Source organism: Xyrauchen texanus, chromosome 46, assembly GCF_025860055.1.
Source record: "Xyrauchen texanus isolate HMW12.3.18 chromosome 46, RBS_HiC_50CHRs, whole genome shotgun sequence".
Lineage (NCBI taxonomy): Eukaryota > Metazoa > Chordata > Actinopteri > Cypriniformes > Catostomidae > Xyrauchen > Xyrauchen texanus.
In genome coordinates, this window is record NC_068321.1 from 25,209,342 (window position 1) to 25,226,970 (window position 17,629).

General features: G+C 39.0%; 1 protein-coding gene across 3 annotated transcripts; it reads right to left on the reverse strand.

Moving 5' to 3' along the window:
- Positions 1 to 21: 21 nt before the first annotated feature.
- ldhbb (lactate dehydrogenase Bb) lies at positions 22 to 15,175 on the reverse strand. 3 transcript variants are annotated; one of them, XM_052119551.1, is made up of 8 exons: positions 15,019 to 15,175; positions 13,014 to 13,150; positions 9,541 to 9,658; positions 9,149 to 9,322; positions 8,488 to 8,661; positions 6,028 to 6,145; positions 5,804 to 5,927; positions 22 to 1,563 (listed from the first exon to the last, which is right to left on the reverse strand). In XM_052119551.1, the coding sequence occupies exons 1-8, from the start codon at positions 15,071 to 15,073 to the stop codon at positions 1,396 to 1,398; spliced, it is 1,068 nt and encodes a 355-aa protein (XP_051975511.1). In that variant the 5' UTR covers positions 15,074 to 15,175; the 3' UTR covers positions 22 to 1,395. The 3 variants fall into 3 exon arrangements, with proteins under 3 accessions (XP_051975511.1, XP_051975513.1, XP_051975512.1); XM_052119553.1 differs by lacking the exon at positions 15,019 to 15,175 and adding an exon at positions 14,697 to 14,791; XM_052119552.1 differs by lacking the exon at positions 15,019 to 15,175 and adding an exon at positions 13,970 to 13,990.
- Between the last annotated feature and the right edge of the window lie 2,454 nt (positions 15,176 to 17,629).

Consider the following 17,629-nt stretch of genomic DNA (forward strand, 5'->3'; position numbering starts at 1 on the left):
ATGGATTATATCCGGTCCTGGTATTTCCTGCCAAACTTTAATACACATCGTATTTTTAACAAGTAGATATTTTTAGCATGTGGTTTACACCTTGCACACACTCAGCAAGTACATGTAAATATACAATTAGCAGTTTATATATTTTTGCTCTGTTTCACCCATATGGGTTTAGATACAAAAAACAGACAAACATGCAAAGTGTTAATTTGCAAAGACAAGCATGTTTTGTGTATATAAAGTGCAACAGTCTGGTTCCGGAAGTCAAAATACCATTAATATTCTCCATAGGCAAACTGATTTTTAACGATAACTTATAAACCTGTTATAAAACAGACCTATCGTGAGGTCTGAGGTTGTTTTTCGATGGTATATACGGTTCATAGTGGAATTCCTGGTGAAGAACTACATTACCCATAATCCTTCTGAGAAAGATCCACCAATCAGAGACTCTCGGTGAAGAAAGTGCACCAAAAGAGCTCTACAGTGACTTATAATCAACTTAAAATCAATCGTTTTATATATTTATATCGTTTTTAATTCGATTACGTCAATCGTAATGCTTCATATGATTTTAGTTCTGAGTTTGTAATGTTGTGATTCACTTCTGAGCTTTTAAGATGGATTTTATGTAATCCCTATGGAAGAGATTAATGGGATACTTCCGGAAACCAGACGGCTGAAAAGGCGGGCGCTCTATTACTGATTATTGCTTATAAGTACAGAATCCAGACACCTGAAACATCTGAAATTAAGATTGCTAGATCTGAATTGTTTTTTTACAAAAACACAAAACGTTGACTGCAGCCAGGTCTTCTAAGCAACCAAATTGGCCCGGTTGCTAGGGAGAGTAGAGTCACATGGGGTAACCTCCTCGTGGTCGCTATAATGTGGTTCTCGCTCTCGGTGGGGCACGTGGTGAGTTGTGCGTGGATGCCGCAGAGAATAGCGTGAAGCCTCCACACATGCTAGGTCTCCGTGGTAACGCACTCAATAAGCCACGTGATCAGATGCGCGGATTGACGGTCTCAGACGGGGAGGCAACTGAGATTCGTCCTCCGCCACCCGGATTGAGGCGAGTCACTACACCACCATGAGGACTCAGAGCGCATTGGGAATTCCAAATTGGGGAGAAAAGAGGGGACACACAAGACTTTCATGTTTGAAAGATTACATCCAAGACTGCCGTTTAAAGGTAAGGGTTGTTTTTGTGACCACTAGCATTATCAAAAGCAATGACCCTTCTCAAACAGGTTTTACAAACTGAAAGAAACCTAAAAATGCGTATTAAACTGGCATAGAAGAAAGTACTTTAACAGACAAAAACGACACACCTTTAAATGCTCAGAGATACACGTCAGTGAATTAAAACTCTCCGTTATGAATTAAACTCCGTGTTTACAGATCCTTGAGATCTTTCTGGATGTTCCACAGCATGTTCGCGCTCTTCTTCAGTTGAGAAACTTCCTCGCTGGTCAGGGTCATGTTGACCACGCTGCCCACTCCAGCGCTGTTTAACACGCACGGCAAACTCAAAAACACCTCATCACTGATCCCGTACATGCCCTGAAACAAACGTAGTACAGTTAAATTCATTGTTAGTTCATTTATTGTTAAATAATGCTCCTAGATATGTTCATTGTATAGTCTGGAAGCTGTTGCCATTCATATATTTGACACATAACATGTTCATCAACTTTTACTTTATTATTTTAGATTAAAATGGATGTATAATGGAAAGTGCCATTTTTAGATGGATTTCTCAGCAGTTTTAATCATTTTTGGCCTTCTAATATTTCACTTAGTCCTGCAGTGTGACAAATTAATGCCTAAAAGTGCAAATATTCCATATCATCTTTCTAAAATATATAATATCTTAACTTAAATGAAAACTAAGGGAACAACAAGCTTTTTTAAGCATTATTTCTTTGATCTGATTAGCCAAATACTAATGGAAGCAGATAATATCATTTCTTATTTATAAAATAAATAAATAAATACAAATAAACTACTTTTTTGGCCAGTTAATTTCCATGACTTTTCCAGGCCAGGACATCCCTGTTTCCCTGATACTTTCAGGTTTTCCATGATTGTGGAAACCCTGAAACTAGTCTATTTTTCTACATCAAAAATGTCTAAATTAAGAGAAATATTTATATTATAAACTCCTATTGCGTTCAGACACATTTTGCATTCATGGGTACATTTTGACCCGGTGGAAATCAAGCTTATAAATCATTCATAACCTGATGGTTTTCATCTAAAAATATATTGTAAGTCGTTAATAAGTTACTAATGGTTCATACATGTAAAAAGATAGATATTTTTGGCATGCTAACTGAAGAATATAAAAGTTATTAATTAATATGCCATTTTGTTTTAATAATAAAATGTAGAAATTCTTTGAAATTTCAAAATATACATGAATTACAGCAAAACCAGTGTGATACATGTGAAGACATATTTTTTATCAACATTTCAGTGAAATTGTATCTAAATATAACAACAATTACAATTTATATTAACATCTAATGTGAGAATTATTAGTAATTCGAATGAATTTCTTATTACTCATATCTGCTAAATAACTCGTTGGTCAAAAGTTATAAAACTAGCATTTTATTTTTTTAACGAAACATCATCAGAATATCAGAACAACTCAAGTATACAACATTAATACTTCTTTACGGTGTTTTCAGTGTAAATTATTCCATTTACTGTCATGAACGGATGAATGTTGATGCATCAGATGACTGCAGATTAAAATATGAAAATGTTTTAATGTTGCATGAAGTTTTACTCTCGTCACCTTTAGACATAAATACATTTGATTTACTTTATTTGATGTGTTTGTTACATCTGTCATGTCTGTTTTGAACAGGAATGTGTGAGTGTGTCACCCTCGGGGCTCCTCCAGAAACAACAAAAAGCCGCTACGGATGGCCACGTTGAATGTTCGAACACTCAAAGTGGAGGAGAGGCTGCCACTCCTCTGTCGTGAGCTGGACCGGTACCGCCTGGATCTCTGTGGTGTTCAGGAGGTCTGGTGGACCGGCTCTGGCTCCTGCCACTATGAGGGGTGGACTGTCCTCTACTCGGGGCAGGAGACTGCAAAACTACAGGGAATGGCTCTTCTTCTGAACAAAAGAATGAAGTGAGGGTGGGAGCGTAGCGGTGAGGTGTGGGAAGCTGTAAGCCCCAGGTTACTTTGGGCTCGCCTTCCCATCAACCAGAGGCGAGGAGTGGTGGTCATGGTTACTTATGCCCCCACCAAAGACGAACATCCGTGGAGGGATGCAGGAAAGGCCGATGAGTCAGATGCCTTCTATGACCTCCTGTCACAGGTGCTGGCTAAAGTGGCACCTCGGGATAGAATCATCATGTTGGGTGACTTCAATGCTCGAGTTGGTCATGATGCTAGCACCTGGTCAGGAGTGATTGGAAGACATGCGCCAGATCAGCTCAACCCAAGCCCATGCAACCCATGGGCTTGTAATTACCAACACACTGTTCTGGCATCAGCGCATCCTCAAAATGTCATGGATGCATGCCGGGTCCAAGCAAGAACATCTGCTGGACTACATAGTGATGGAACAGCAGATGCAGGCCCATGTCCTTGACACCAGGACCTACCGTGGAGCTGATCTGCCCACTGACCATCAACTTGTCATCTGTAAGATGCGCCAGCCATTCTTTCACTCCAGTGGTGGGTGTAAACCCAGGACCCCTTTCAAACCCATAGTGGCCTGGTCTAGGCTAGCTGATGAAAATTGCAAGCGAAAATTTCAGCATCGCTTGCAGCTGGGGTTGGCATCGTCCCCCACTCCTCCGGATGTCGAGGGGAAATGGGCGAGGTTTAGGACTGTGGCTCATGTAACTGCAATGGCAGTTTTGGGCACACGGTCCAGACCTCCTCAGAGACCCTGGCTGATGGAGAAGGTGTTCAGGCTGGCTGAGAAAAAGCGACAGGCCCACGTCAGAGAATGAGGAGGTTTACCGCAGCCTTCGCTCGGAGGTTCGGAGAGCCGTGAGGTGCTGCAAGGATGGTTGGTGGTCATGGGTTGCTGAGGAGATGGAGTCTGCCTCAATGGCCCACAATCACAAATCACTCTTTAATTCTATCAAAAAAGTTACTTGCAGCACCACACCTATTACCATCATTAGGGGAAAGAACGGTGATTCAATCTCTGACCCCCAGGAACAGGTTTGCAGATTTTCTGAGCATTTTTGTGAGGGCCTGGGTGAGGGGAAGTCCCTCAGCCTGGAAAACATTGTGGGACAAATTGGGGATGACCCTGCTGGGGCTGCGGTGCCTCAAATACTGGAGGAAGAAGATGCCATCTTTGGAGGAAGAACTGAAAGCAATCCGGAGCCTGAGACCAGGAAAGGCACCGGGCAGATATGATCTCCCAAGCGAAATGCTGAGGGAGGGTGTCGTTTGTGCACAGACTGCCCTACATGACATCATAAGTCTGACCACTGACATGACAGTCTGGACCATTGGGTGGGTTCCACAGGATTGGAAGGATGCCCTGGTGGTCCCTCTCTTTAAAAAGGGTATAGGGGCATCTCGCGCTTCAGTGTGCCGGGAAAGGTCCTGGCAAGGATTATTCAACATTGCCTGGTTTGTCAATCCGCACAAAGCTTCAGGTATTCTTGGCCACGGTCATTCCCTCCCTTCTCTATGCTTGCAAAACCTGGACCCTCCTAATGGAACATCTTCGCCGGTTAGAAACATTTAGGCTGGCCTGCCTAAGATCCATCCTGGGTTTAACCAGGCTGGATTGTGGGAGGAGCTCACAAATCCTTGAAAGATCTGGACAATGTCCCATCGGTGAGCTCCTCCGGCAGGCAAGGTTGCATTGGCTGGGTCATGTAGCCCGCATGCCCGGCCACCGCATGCCTAAACTGCTTCTGTTCGGCTTTATGGAGGGGGCTAAGTGGGTGCGGCATGGCCTGGAGAAGAGATGGAGTGATGTGGTACAGGAGGATGTGGAGTTGAGTGGACTTGCCGATGACTGGTACCAGTGGTGTCAAGATCGGCCTCTTTGGAGGAGCCTCGTGAAGGACGCTACTGGCCAGTTAGAGGCAGTCGCCCTCCAACAACAACGGCAGGCAGAGGAGCGACACTCACAACAACGAGCAGAGCGCAGGGTGGCTAAAGCACAGCAAGTTGGCACAGTAGGGGGCACAGGTGGTGCATCAGCCAGTCATCTCAGTCAGTCGACCCATGTCACCTGTTGGATCTGTCCCGTGACCTCCTGCCAGCGGGCGTTCGACACTTCACGTGGCCTTAACGTGCACATAGCCTGGCACAAGCGTCGTGGTGTTGTCACCGCCACTTAGTGGTGAATGGTGGTTGTTGTTGTGTGTGTGTGTGTGTGTGTGTGTGTGTGTGTGTGTGTGTGTGTGTGTGTGTGTGTGTGTCTGTAAAATAAGTGGCTATATCTCTTAAACAATTTGAATAAAAAATCGGAAAAAAATGTATTATGTGTATTTTGATGGTCTTGACGAAGTCCCAAGGTTTGGTTCACATACTAAAAACTCTGTGGTATTTAAAAATAAATGAACCCAATATACAAAATTCAATTACGTTTTCACGCCTGATTTTACCTGTAAACTTGATAGGGAATTAAAGGAAAAGCACTATAGATTTTTAATATATCAGTTAATCTATATAACATAAACATTATAATATCTGTGCATCACTTTTCACAGTCAGTTACTTTTTTCTTTAACATGCTATTATTGAATGTAATGTGGACATCACTGTATGTGTTCTTAAAGTTCTTCAGCTGTAACTGACCTTCACCATGGTGGAAACAGGATGGACTCGGTTCAGGTTCTTCATTAGACTCTCCGTCAGATCTGCTACACTCAGACCAATTGCCCAGTTGGTGTAACCTTTCAGTCGGATCACCTCATACGCACTGCCGCAAACACACACTCATCATGGTCATACAACACTCTCATTCTTAGCCAGATATGTTCAGAACGGCCTACTACTCGTGCTATTTATGTTAAATGTACCTGTCTACGACCTTCTTGTGCATTTCTTTCCAGTTCTCTCTGTCCGTATCTGTTCCGATGTCTGGATTGATTTTCTGGAGACTTACACCTGCCACATTAGTCCCACTCCAAACAGGAACTGCAATACAAAAACCCCACAGCACTTGTCGACTAATATAACATTTGCCATATGTGATGCCAGTATTTAGTGAGCAGGGCGGCTAATGGCTGATATATAATGTCCAGGGATTAAAAACTAAAAGTTTTTCATTTCTGTTCATTAAGGAACTGTATTTTTCAGTTCCGTTTCCTGCGTTCCGCAGCTTCCTTTCCAAAGAGTAAGCAGTTAGAACGAAATAAAAGGACAATTAAAAATGTTCAATACCAGTTGCATTGATTTACACACCTGCGACCTGGTCTTGAAAAACAAGCCCAAAATTAGCTATTCTATTTTTTTTCCCATGTGAAGGGATTTGGTGGTATAGAAATTAAAACAAGCATTGTATACACTAGCATTTATAAAATTGTCTTTTCAATAAATCTATTCTTAATGTTAATATATTCCCCAAAAAGAATTAAATGTAAATGCATTTATATGTTGCATATCTAGATGCATTATAAATGCACCATATGTTGCATGTCTAGATGCATTATAAAAGCACCATATGTTGCATGTCTAGATGCATTATAAATGCACTATATGTTGCATGTCTAGAGACATTATAAATGCACCATATGTTGCATGTCTAGATGCATTATAAATGCACGACATGTTGCAAGTCTAGATGCATTATAAATGCACTATATGTTGCATGTCTAGAGACATTATAAATGCACGATATGTTGCATGTCTAGATGCATTATAAAAGCACGATATGTTGCATGTCTAGATGCATTATAAATGCACCATATGTTGCATGTCTAGATGCATTATAAATGCACCATATGTTGCATGACTAAATGCATTATAAATGCACCATATGTTGCATGTCTAGATGCATTATAAAAACACCATATGTTGCATGTCTAGATGCATTATAAATGCACCATATGTTGCATGACTAAATGCATTATAAAAACACCATATGTTGCATGACTAAATGCATTATAAATGCACCATATGTTGCATGTCTAGATGCATTATAAATGCACCATATGTTGCATGTCTAGATGCATTATAAAAGCACCATATGTTGCATGTCTAGATGCATTATAAAAACACCATATGTTGCATGTCTAGATGCATTATAAAAGCACCATATTTTGCATGTCTAGATGCATTATAAATGCACCACATGTTGCATGTCCAGATGCATTATAAAAACACCATATGTTGCATGTCTAGATGCATTATAAAAACACCATATGTTGCATGACTAAATGCATTATAAAAACACCATATGTTGCATGACTAAATGCATTATAAATGCACCACATGTTGCATGTCTAGATGCATTATAAATGCACCACATGTTGCATGTCCAGATGCATTATAAAAACACCATATGTTGCATGTCTAGATGCATTATAAAAACACCATATGTTGCATGTCTAAATGCATTATAAAAACACCATATGTTGCCATGACTAGATGCATTTTAAAAACACCATATGTTGCATGTCTAGATGCATTATAAATGCACCATATGTTGCATGTCTAGATGCATTATAAATGCACCATATGTTGCATGACTAAATGCATTATAAAAACACCATATGCTGTATGTCTAGATGCATTATAAAACACCATATGTTGCATGACTAAATGCATTATAAAAACACCATATGTTGCATGTCTAGATGCATTATAAAAACACCATATGTTGCATGTCTAGATGCATTATAAATGCACCATATGTTGCATGACTAAATGCATTATAAAAACACCATATGCTGTATGTCTAGATGCATTATAAAAACACCATATGTTGCATGACTAAATGCATTATAAAAACACCATATGTTGCATGTCTAGATGCATTATAAAAACACCATATGTTGCATGTCTAGATGCATTATAAATGCACCATATGTTGCATGACTAAATGCATTATAAAAACACCATATGCTGTATGTCTAGATGCATTATAAAAACACCATATGTTGCATGTCTAGATGCATTATAAAAACACCATATGTTGTATGTCTAGATGCATTATAAAAACACCATATGTTGCATGACTAGATGCATTATAAAAACACCATATGTTGCATGTCTAGATGCATTATAAAAACACCATATGTTGCATGTCTAGATGCATTATAAAAACACCATATGTTGCATGTCTAGATGCATTATAAAAACACCATATGTTGCATGTCTAGATGCATTATAAAAACACCATATGTTGCATGTCTAGATGCATTATAAAAACACCATATGTTGTATGTCTAGATGCATTATAAAAACACCATGTTGCATGTCTAGATGCATTAAAAATGCACTATATGTTGCATCATGTTGCATCTGGCCCGTCTCACCGCTGGAGTCTCCGTGTTCTCCCAGAATCCATCCGTTGAAGCTGGTGGGGTGGATGCCCAGCCTCTCGGCCATCAGGTAGCGGAAGCGGGCCGAGTCCAGGTTGGTTCCACTGCCGATTACGCGGTGCTTGGGCAGGCCGCTCAGCTTCCAGGTCACGTAGGTCAAAATGTCCACTGTGTGGGTAAAAAACTGTGTGAGCCTGTTTAAATGAATTACAATTTGTTTGTGTGCACACTTAGCTATAGTTTGGGAACAACTATGAAAAACAGTAACAGTCCCCATTGATATAGCTAATAAACGTGTGTGTGTGTGTGTGTGTGTGTGTGTGTGTGTGAGCGTGTATTTATCACTTTGTGGGGACCAAATGTCCCCATAAGGATAGTAAAACCTGAAATTTTTGACCTTGTGGGGACATTTTGTCAGTCCCCATGAGGAAAACAGCTTATAAATCATACTAAATTATGTTTTTTGAAAATGTAAAAATGCAGAAAGTTTTCTGTGAGGGTTAGGTTTAGGGGTAGGGTTAGGTTTAGGGGATAGAATATAAAGTTTGTACAGTATAAAAACCATTATGTCTATGGAAAGTCCCCATAAAACATGGAAACACAACATGTGTGTGTGTGTGTGTGTGTGTGTGTGTGTGTGTGTGTGTGTGTGTACCTGGGTTGGACACTACGATGAGTGTGCAGTTAGGGCTGTATCTGATGACCTGAGGAATGATGTGTTTGAAGATGTTGACATTTCTTTGCACAAGATTCAATCTGCTTTCACCCTCCTGCTGCCGAGCGCCTGCCGTTATCACCACGATACGAGAGTTTGCCGTCACCGAGTAATCTAAGAGATCAGACGGACAGAAGGTCAACGATTTGGCCTGAAACTAAACTAACCGGTGAATCATGTGGCATGAAGGCACCCAGACTAAAGTAGGTTTCTTTTTATTGCCTGTATAAATGACAAAACCTCAAAAGTAAAATTGTATACTTCATAGAGCTATATAGCGAAGATCGTTTGGTTTTGGAAGAATTTCATTAGAAATGTTTTGGATGTGCTACCTTTGCCTGAGACGATCTTGGGTGTCTTTAGGAAGAGACTTCCGTGTTGTAAGTCCAGCATCTCTCCTCTCAGTTTGTCTTCAACGACGTCCACCAGTGCCAGTTCATCTGCCAGCTCCTACACAGATATGCCCAAAAACCATTAATTTTATGCCTTTTAATGAGTGAATATTAATACAATCCCTGAAGTCATATAAAACTTGTGTTTATAGAAGAACAAACACTTTCATAAGGAAACGTTGTGTTTATTGCAATGTCAGGACATTTATTTAAATAGCATGTGGTTGATGTCATTCCAGATTGCAACCATTTTGATTGGCCATTGCCAGAATTAGGAAATGATTGGCTAGATATTGATGTTTTGTTTCCTTGTTTATTTTTGGTAGTACATTAATGAATATATTGCGCAATATTTCAGTGATGATGTCAGCAGTCAGGGGTCCAAATACCTCTTTGTTTGTACATTTCTTTTGCTCTTGCAAAATCTGTATCTACTAAATACTTTCATCAATAAGACACTGTATTAAGGTTAATGACGAATATGGATGTCTGAGATGATAAAAAAGGAGTCAGGTTGTTTCATACATGCAAAATTTTTTTTTTATAAATGATATGATTTCAACAACAACAACAAAAATAACATATTATCAAAACTACTTTAAACGTTATATGTTTGAAAATATAAATTTTTTAATTATGAATATTATAAAGTTTTGTTGTGGCTATTACATATGATATCTGTGAATATAAAATAATCTTGACAGGTCATACATAATATGTCAGATTTATTATAATCTTTCATGTCTTTATTGAACACATCCCATTAAACATTCACAGTGCTGTGGAAAAAGTAAGTGAACCCTTGGATTTAATAACTTTTTTTCAAGCCATTCTGTAGTGGATTTACTTAAATGTAAAGCAGCCCCAAATCATGATGCTCCCTCCACCGTACTTCACCGTTGTGAGGAAGTTTTCATGTTGGTATGTGGTGCCATTTTTACGCCATAAATAGTGCTGCATTTTCAGATGTTTCATCTGTCCACAAAAAATTTTACCAGTAGCGCTGTGGAGTGTCAAGGTGGTCTTTGGCAAACGTTTTGGTTGGAAAGCAGCGGCTTCCTTCGTTGTGTCCTGCCATGAACACCATACCTGTTTGATGTTTTCTGTATATTAGACTCATGAACAGAGATGTTAACCAGTTCCTATAATTCCTTCAAGTCTTTATCTGTCACTCTAGAGTTCTTCTTTACCTCATTGATCATTCTGTTCCCTTCGAGTCATCTTGGCTGGACGGCCACTTCTAGTGAGAGTACCTATAGTACTAAATCATCTCCATTTATAGACAGTTTATCTAACTGTGGTCAGATGAATATCTAACGGCCACTTCTAGTGAGAGTGCCTATAGTACTAAATCATCTCCATTTATAGACTGTGTGTCTAACTGTGGACAGGTGAATATCTAACGGCCACTTCTAGTGAGAGTACCTATAGTACTAAATCATCTCCATTTCTAGACAGTTTGTCTAACTGTGGACAGATGAATATCTAACGGTCACTTCTAGAGAGAGTACCTATAGTACTAAATCATCTCCATTTATAGACAGTTTGTCTAACTGTGGTCAGATGAATATCTAACGGCCACTTCTAGTGAGAGTGCCTATAGTACTAAATCATCTCCATTTATAGACTGTGTGTCTAACTGTGGACAGAAGAATATCTAACGGCCACTTCTAGTGAGAGTACCTATAGTACTAAATCATCTCCATTTATAGACAGTTTGTTTAATTGTGGACAGATGAATATCTAACGGCCACTTCCAGTGAGAGTACCTATAGTACTAAATCATCTCCATTTATAGACAGTTTGTCTAACTGTGGTCAGATGAATATCTAACGGCCACTTCTAGTGAGAGTGCCTATAGTACTAAATCATCTCCATTTATAGACTGTGTGTCTAACTGTGGACAGGAGAATATCTAACGGCCACTTCTAGTGAGAGTACCTATAGTACTAAATCATCTCCATTTATAGACTGTGTGTCTAACTGTGGTCAGATGAATATCTAACGGCCACTTCTAGTGAGAGTACCTATAGTACTAAATCATCTCCATTTATAGACTGTGTGTCTAACTGTGGACAGGAGAATATCTAACGGCCACTTCTAGTGAGAGTACCTATAGTACTAAATCATCTCCATTTCTAGACAGTTTGTTTAATTGTGGACAGATGAATATCTAACGGCCACTTCCAGTGAGAGTACCTATAGTACTAAATCATCTCCATTTATAGACAGTTTGTCTAACTGTGGACAGGTGAATATCTAACGGCCACTTCTAGAGAGAGTACCTATAGTACTAAATCATCTCCATTTATAGACATTTTGTCTAACTGTGGACAGATGAATATCTAAACTGTTCCAGATAACTTTATAACCCTTTCCAGCTTTATGCAAAGCAACAATTCTTGATCGTATGTTTTCTGAGATCTTTTTTGTGAGGCATGGTCCATGTCAGCAGATGCTTCTTGTGAATAACAAACTCAAAATGTTTGAGTTCTTTTTATAAGTCAAAGTAGCTCTAACCAACACCTCCAATCTCGTATCATTAATTGGATGCCAGGTTTGCCAACTCCTGACTCGAATTAGCTTATGTTGACGTCTTTAGACTAGGGGTTCAAATACTTTTTCCAACCTACACTGTGAATGTTTGAATGATGCATTCATTATGTACAAGAACAACACAATAATTTGTGTGTTATTAGTTAAAACAGATTCTGTTTATTCATTATTGTAATTTAGATTTAATTTAGACCCTATTTTAAAACTAATTTATACATAAATGCAGGTCATTCTAAAGGGTTCACATACTTTTTCTTGCCACCCAAACCCAAACAAAACTTCTTAACTTAATTCTGAATTAAATAAGTTACAATAAAATAAATAAAAAAATAGCTTTTTAATGAGACTTTATTTCTATATAACAATCAGTTTCTATATAACAATTGTTCATTGTTAGATCATAGAAAGAGGTATAATTTCTTTTTTCAACACTGTTTCTTTTTAATCAGAAATGCAATGTATTAAAGCTATAGTCTGGATATTCATATATACAATATTTTACATATAAATGCATTTTTGAAAAAGAAGATTCAGACCCAAAAAAAATGTCACGGCAGTTGTTACGTTTTATTTTCTGTTCATTAAGAACGGGCTGTCTACATCTGTGTTTGGCTTTGATTGTGTTCACCTTTACTCCTAATTGGACAAAGCATGGATTGACCTCATAGACAATCCCAAACATGTCAAAATCTATTGGAAGGTGACCCACTGACTTACTGACTGTTGTACAGTCAATAAATGAACATGGATCTTGTCCAGGATTGTGTTGTTATTTGGTCACAAAGTCTGAATAATATTGGCAAGTACAACTTATCTCAGTAAATAATATCATGATGTGCATGTAAACTGTGTCTCACCCGAAGCAGAATACTGACGGCACAGGCCATGCCAACCTGTCCCACCCCGACAACAGTCACTTTGTTCCTTGGGGGTTCAGCTGGACCACTGAACAGAGGAGTGATGAGTTTCTGAAGAACTGAGGCCATATTTAACACTGCAGAGTAACAGAAAACTTCAAATCAAATGAAACACTTTTAATTTAGTAACTGCTCTGACTGATTCAGTGAGTCATAAGAGTCATTTGTTCATGAATCAGACTGTGCTGTATGTTTGTTATTGAGTGCAACCAATGAATACATCGTAATACAAAGACGTGCTCTGCAAGCTCACAACTCGGGGAAAATGACATTTCTTTCGCCATGGTGCTGAAGATTCAGTAGCGGCGGAGTGCTCCAAACGACTCATCAATTGACAAGTTGTCGTTTTGAATCAATCTGATGAACCCTTCACTCACTGAATCAGTGAATCATTAACTCATTTAGGGTACCGCAAATCTTTGTCATGTCCAAACCAAGAACTGTTTTGTTTATTTAATGGTTCGTGAAACTTAAATTAGTCATTGCATTTGTTGTTCAAGTGGCAACGTGTAAATAAAGATACACGTTTGCATTATAGGTCGACCGATAGTGGATTTTTGCCATTAACTAAGGTGGAGTAATTAGCTGTTCGTTTTTCAAATTGACTATGACAGGCACAGATATAGAGACTACAAAATGAATAAAATATTGATGCAGTAAATTGCACAACAAAACCCACAATAATATCCAGAAATTTGGTGCATACTCCAGGACTATGAACAAGCCCCAAAAACGCTTACTTATTTCGGGACTCTTGTTTTGAAATGACGGAGACTGGGCTCCATTACAAAGCTCTTAAGTATTTACCAAATTTAAGGGATAGTTCACCCAAAAATGTAAATTCAGTCATTGTTTACTCGCCCCTGTGCTGTTATTAACCTATATGACTTTCTTACTTGTTCTGAACACAAAGGGAGAAATGGTGAATAAATGTTGTGCTCTGTGATGTCATACAATGGCAGTTTATGGTGACCACCTCTTCAAGCTTCAAAAGAACACAAAAGTATCATTCAGACATCTAATAAATTATTAATGAGACTCATGATTGTTATGAAAGCATAGGATAAGATTTGTTGAGCCATTAGCCAAAAAAAAAAAAAAAAACAGTTTTATGAATATAAGTTTGTAATTTTTTATTTTTTTATTAACAAATTCAATTTGATAGAATTATGGTATAAAATTGTCATATTTTTTGAATGTGTATATATATATATATATATATATATATATATATATATATTATTAAAAAAATATATATATATATATATATAATTATTATTTTTTTTTTACAGGAGATCCAAATCCAAAGGATTCCATCGAAAACACTTTATTTTGAAGATTATTGTTGAGTAGACAAAGTAAGCTTCTGAAACATTTATGAGAACAACAGTCCCAGATTAAGTATTACCCTGCCTGGTTTTTTACCTGGTTGCTCATTTGAAACAATGTCACCAAGCAACTACCCCAAAACATTCCCCTGTGTGTCCTTACATTAGAAACGGAGATAGTGGAAGTATCCACACACCCAGAATCCAGTTAAAAACCCTAATATTGTACTTAAATAATTCTGTAAACTTGTAGACAATCACCTGGATGTAGCAAGCAGACATTGTAAGAACTCACCTGTACACAGTTGCTCTTCTGTACATCAAAGAATCACAAGATGAGAAAATCTGCTCTAATGCAACTATCTGCCTCTTCTTTATCTGTTCCTGCTCTGTATAGATCAAGGTCACTTCTAGGACACACCCCCAGTGTAGTGGACAAACAAACACACACATACTGTCTGTCTGTCCTGTGTAAACTCAAACACACAAGTTAAATGTTTTCTGCCTACTCATTTCAAATCAAGGTCAACCAAACCATATTTTTAGCCTCAGATAGCAAATCTAATTATAATGACTCTTATTAAAACACATTATAAACATATTAGCCCTTGTCTTACCTTGTTCATAGAGGCTTTGAGCTCCCAGGTAGAAATACCACCATGAGACGAGCATCGTGGCACACTATCACAGGATATTTAGGGCACTGCAGTGTATTACAACATGCTAAGTGCCATCTAGAGCGCTGCAGCAGATATATCCCGCAGAGGAGAGTGAGACGAGGGCTGTCTAACCCTGTTGTGCCAGCCTCCCACTGTCTGGAGACAGCTAATGGTGTTACTGTAATCCCTTGACTGGTGTCATATGTTGTGCCTGCTCTCTCACTTCATCTATGGGGTGTAAGAGCATGTCAAATACATGGTGATGATTGAAAGGTGATCAAATCAAATGGGGTAACAATGTGAAAGGGGTCAGACAGTGGTTAGAGGAACAATGTTGTATGTTGACGTTACGTTTTCTACCATACAATGTAAGTGAATGGTGACCGAGGCTACGTCCACACTAATCTGCTCAACGTCGTAGTTTCTCAAAGTACGCGGTTACGTAAAGTGCCCATTTTTGGTGGAGGAAAACGCTGTTCTAGCGTGGATGCGAGGCGTAAACGTAGCCAAATTAATGCGTCATACTGGTTTGGAACGACACCAGGGTGAGTATGTAAATGACTAATTATAATTTTGGGTTGACCTGTTCCTTTAAATACCTGTCTGTTTGTCACATTAAGCTATCAACAGAATGGTTCAGGTTGTAGTCCAAAAGCGTGGAAGACAATTCGCATTTTCGGGTCGTGGGTTCCCTCAGGAGTTTTTATAATGGCAGTTTTAGATAAACAAAGAGGTAACAATTACTTAAGAGGCTTAAATGTTTTGTTCTGGAACATACTTTACACTCAGTCATACCTCCAATTTTAATTCTGAAGCTATGGTGTATAAAACGTTTGTTGCTATCTCAATGCTAATTAAGGACTACAACTACCATGAGCATGTGAGCTATGTGCTTTATTAAATGGCCTACTGTTGTAGTCCTTATTTAGCAACAGGTTAGCAACTTGCCTAAACAGCTTCAAAATGCACAATCGAGGCATGACTGTGTTGACATGCTTTATGTTCTAGAAACAAACCGTGAAAGTCGGTTTGAGTCATTTTCCCCACAGATCTTATTTTACTCTCTTTTCATGCTCATTTTTACATCACAGCTGAACAGCTCTTTGGACTTAATTTTATGATGTTTTTTGTCAATTAAGCCTTTTTGCCACAATTTTGGAGGCATGCTTGGGGTCATTGTCCATTTGAAAGACCCATTTGTGACCAGGCTTTAACTTCCTGGCTGATTGAGATGTTGCTTCAATATATCCACATAATTTTCCTTCCTCATGATTCATCTATTTTGTGAAGTGCACCAGTCCCTCCTGCAGCAAAGCACCCCCACAACATGATACTGCCACCCCCATGCTTCAAGGTTGGAATGATGTTCTTCGGCTTGCAAGCCTCACCAATTTTCCTCCAAACATAACGATGGTCATTCTGGCCAAACAGCTCAATATTTGTTTCATCAGACCAGAGGACATTTCTCCAAAAAGTAAGATCTTTGTCCCCATGCGCACTTGCAAACTGTTGTCTGGGTATTTTATGGCGGTTTTGGAGCAGTGGCTTCTTCCTCGCTGAGGTTATGTCAATATAGGGCTTGTTTTGCTGTGGATATAGATACTCGTCTACATGTTTCCTCCAGCATCTTCACAAGATCTTTTGCTGTTGGTCTGGGATTGATTTGCACTTATTGAACCAAACTTCGTTCATCTTTAGGAGACAGAATGTGTCTCCTTCCTGAGCGGTATGATGGCTGTGTGGTCCCATAGTGTTTATACTTGCATACTGTTGTTTGTACAGATGAACGTGGTACATTCAGGCATTTGGAAATTGCTCCCAAGGGTGAACCAGACTTGTGGAGGTCCATCATTTTTTTTCTGAGGTCTTGACTGATTTCTTTTGATTTTTCCATGATGTCAAGCAAAGAGTCACTGAGTTTGGAGATAGGCCTTAAAATATTTCCACAGGTACACCCCCAGTTCAGTAACCTCCTATCAGAAGCTAACTGGCTAATTGCCTAAAAGTTTGACATAATTTATTGGAATTTTACAAGCTGTTTAAAGGCACAGATAACTTAGTGTATGTCAACTATGTCTGTAAACAGATGTTGGAAAATTTACTCATTTCATGAACAAACTATCGTTTGCTAATATTAAATCAGTGGAGTGGTTAAAATATTTTTAATGACTTCAACCTAAGTGTATATAAAATTCTGACTTTACCTGTATGCTGCATATATGGAAAAGAGTAGACTGGATATTTGTTGAAAATGTTGTGAGTGCAGACAGTATAGCCTGGGCGATGACGCTTCACTTGTTTGTATCATTCCGCGGCGTTCCAGCCCATAGTTTGAGAGCAGTACGAAGTGGAACTGGTGGAATGGAAACAGGGAACGATATTTTGAACATTGGTGCCGTTTTCCCTCGAGAGGGGAAGCGGAGTTATGTGATTCTACCTGCAGCGAAGAGAGGAGCTAGTTTTATTGAGGGAATTCTAGGAGGAGGTCTCTAGAAGTAATGATCACAGAGCGGGAAATAAAAAGCCTGGAGTGGAGTTGGAGCCGACAGATTACAGAACGCTTAAGCGG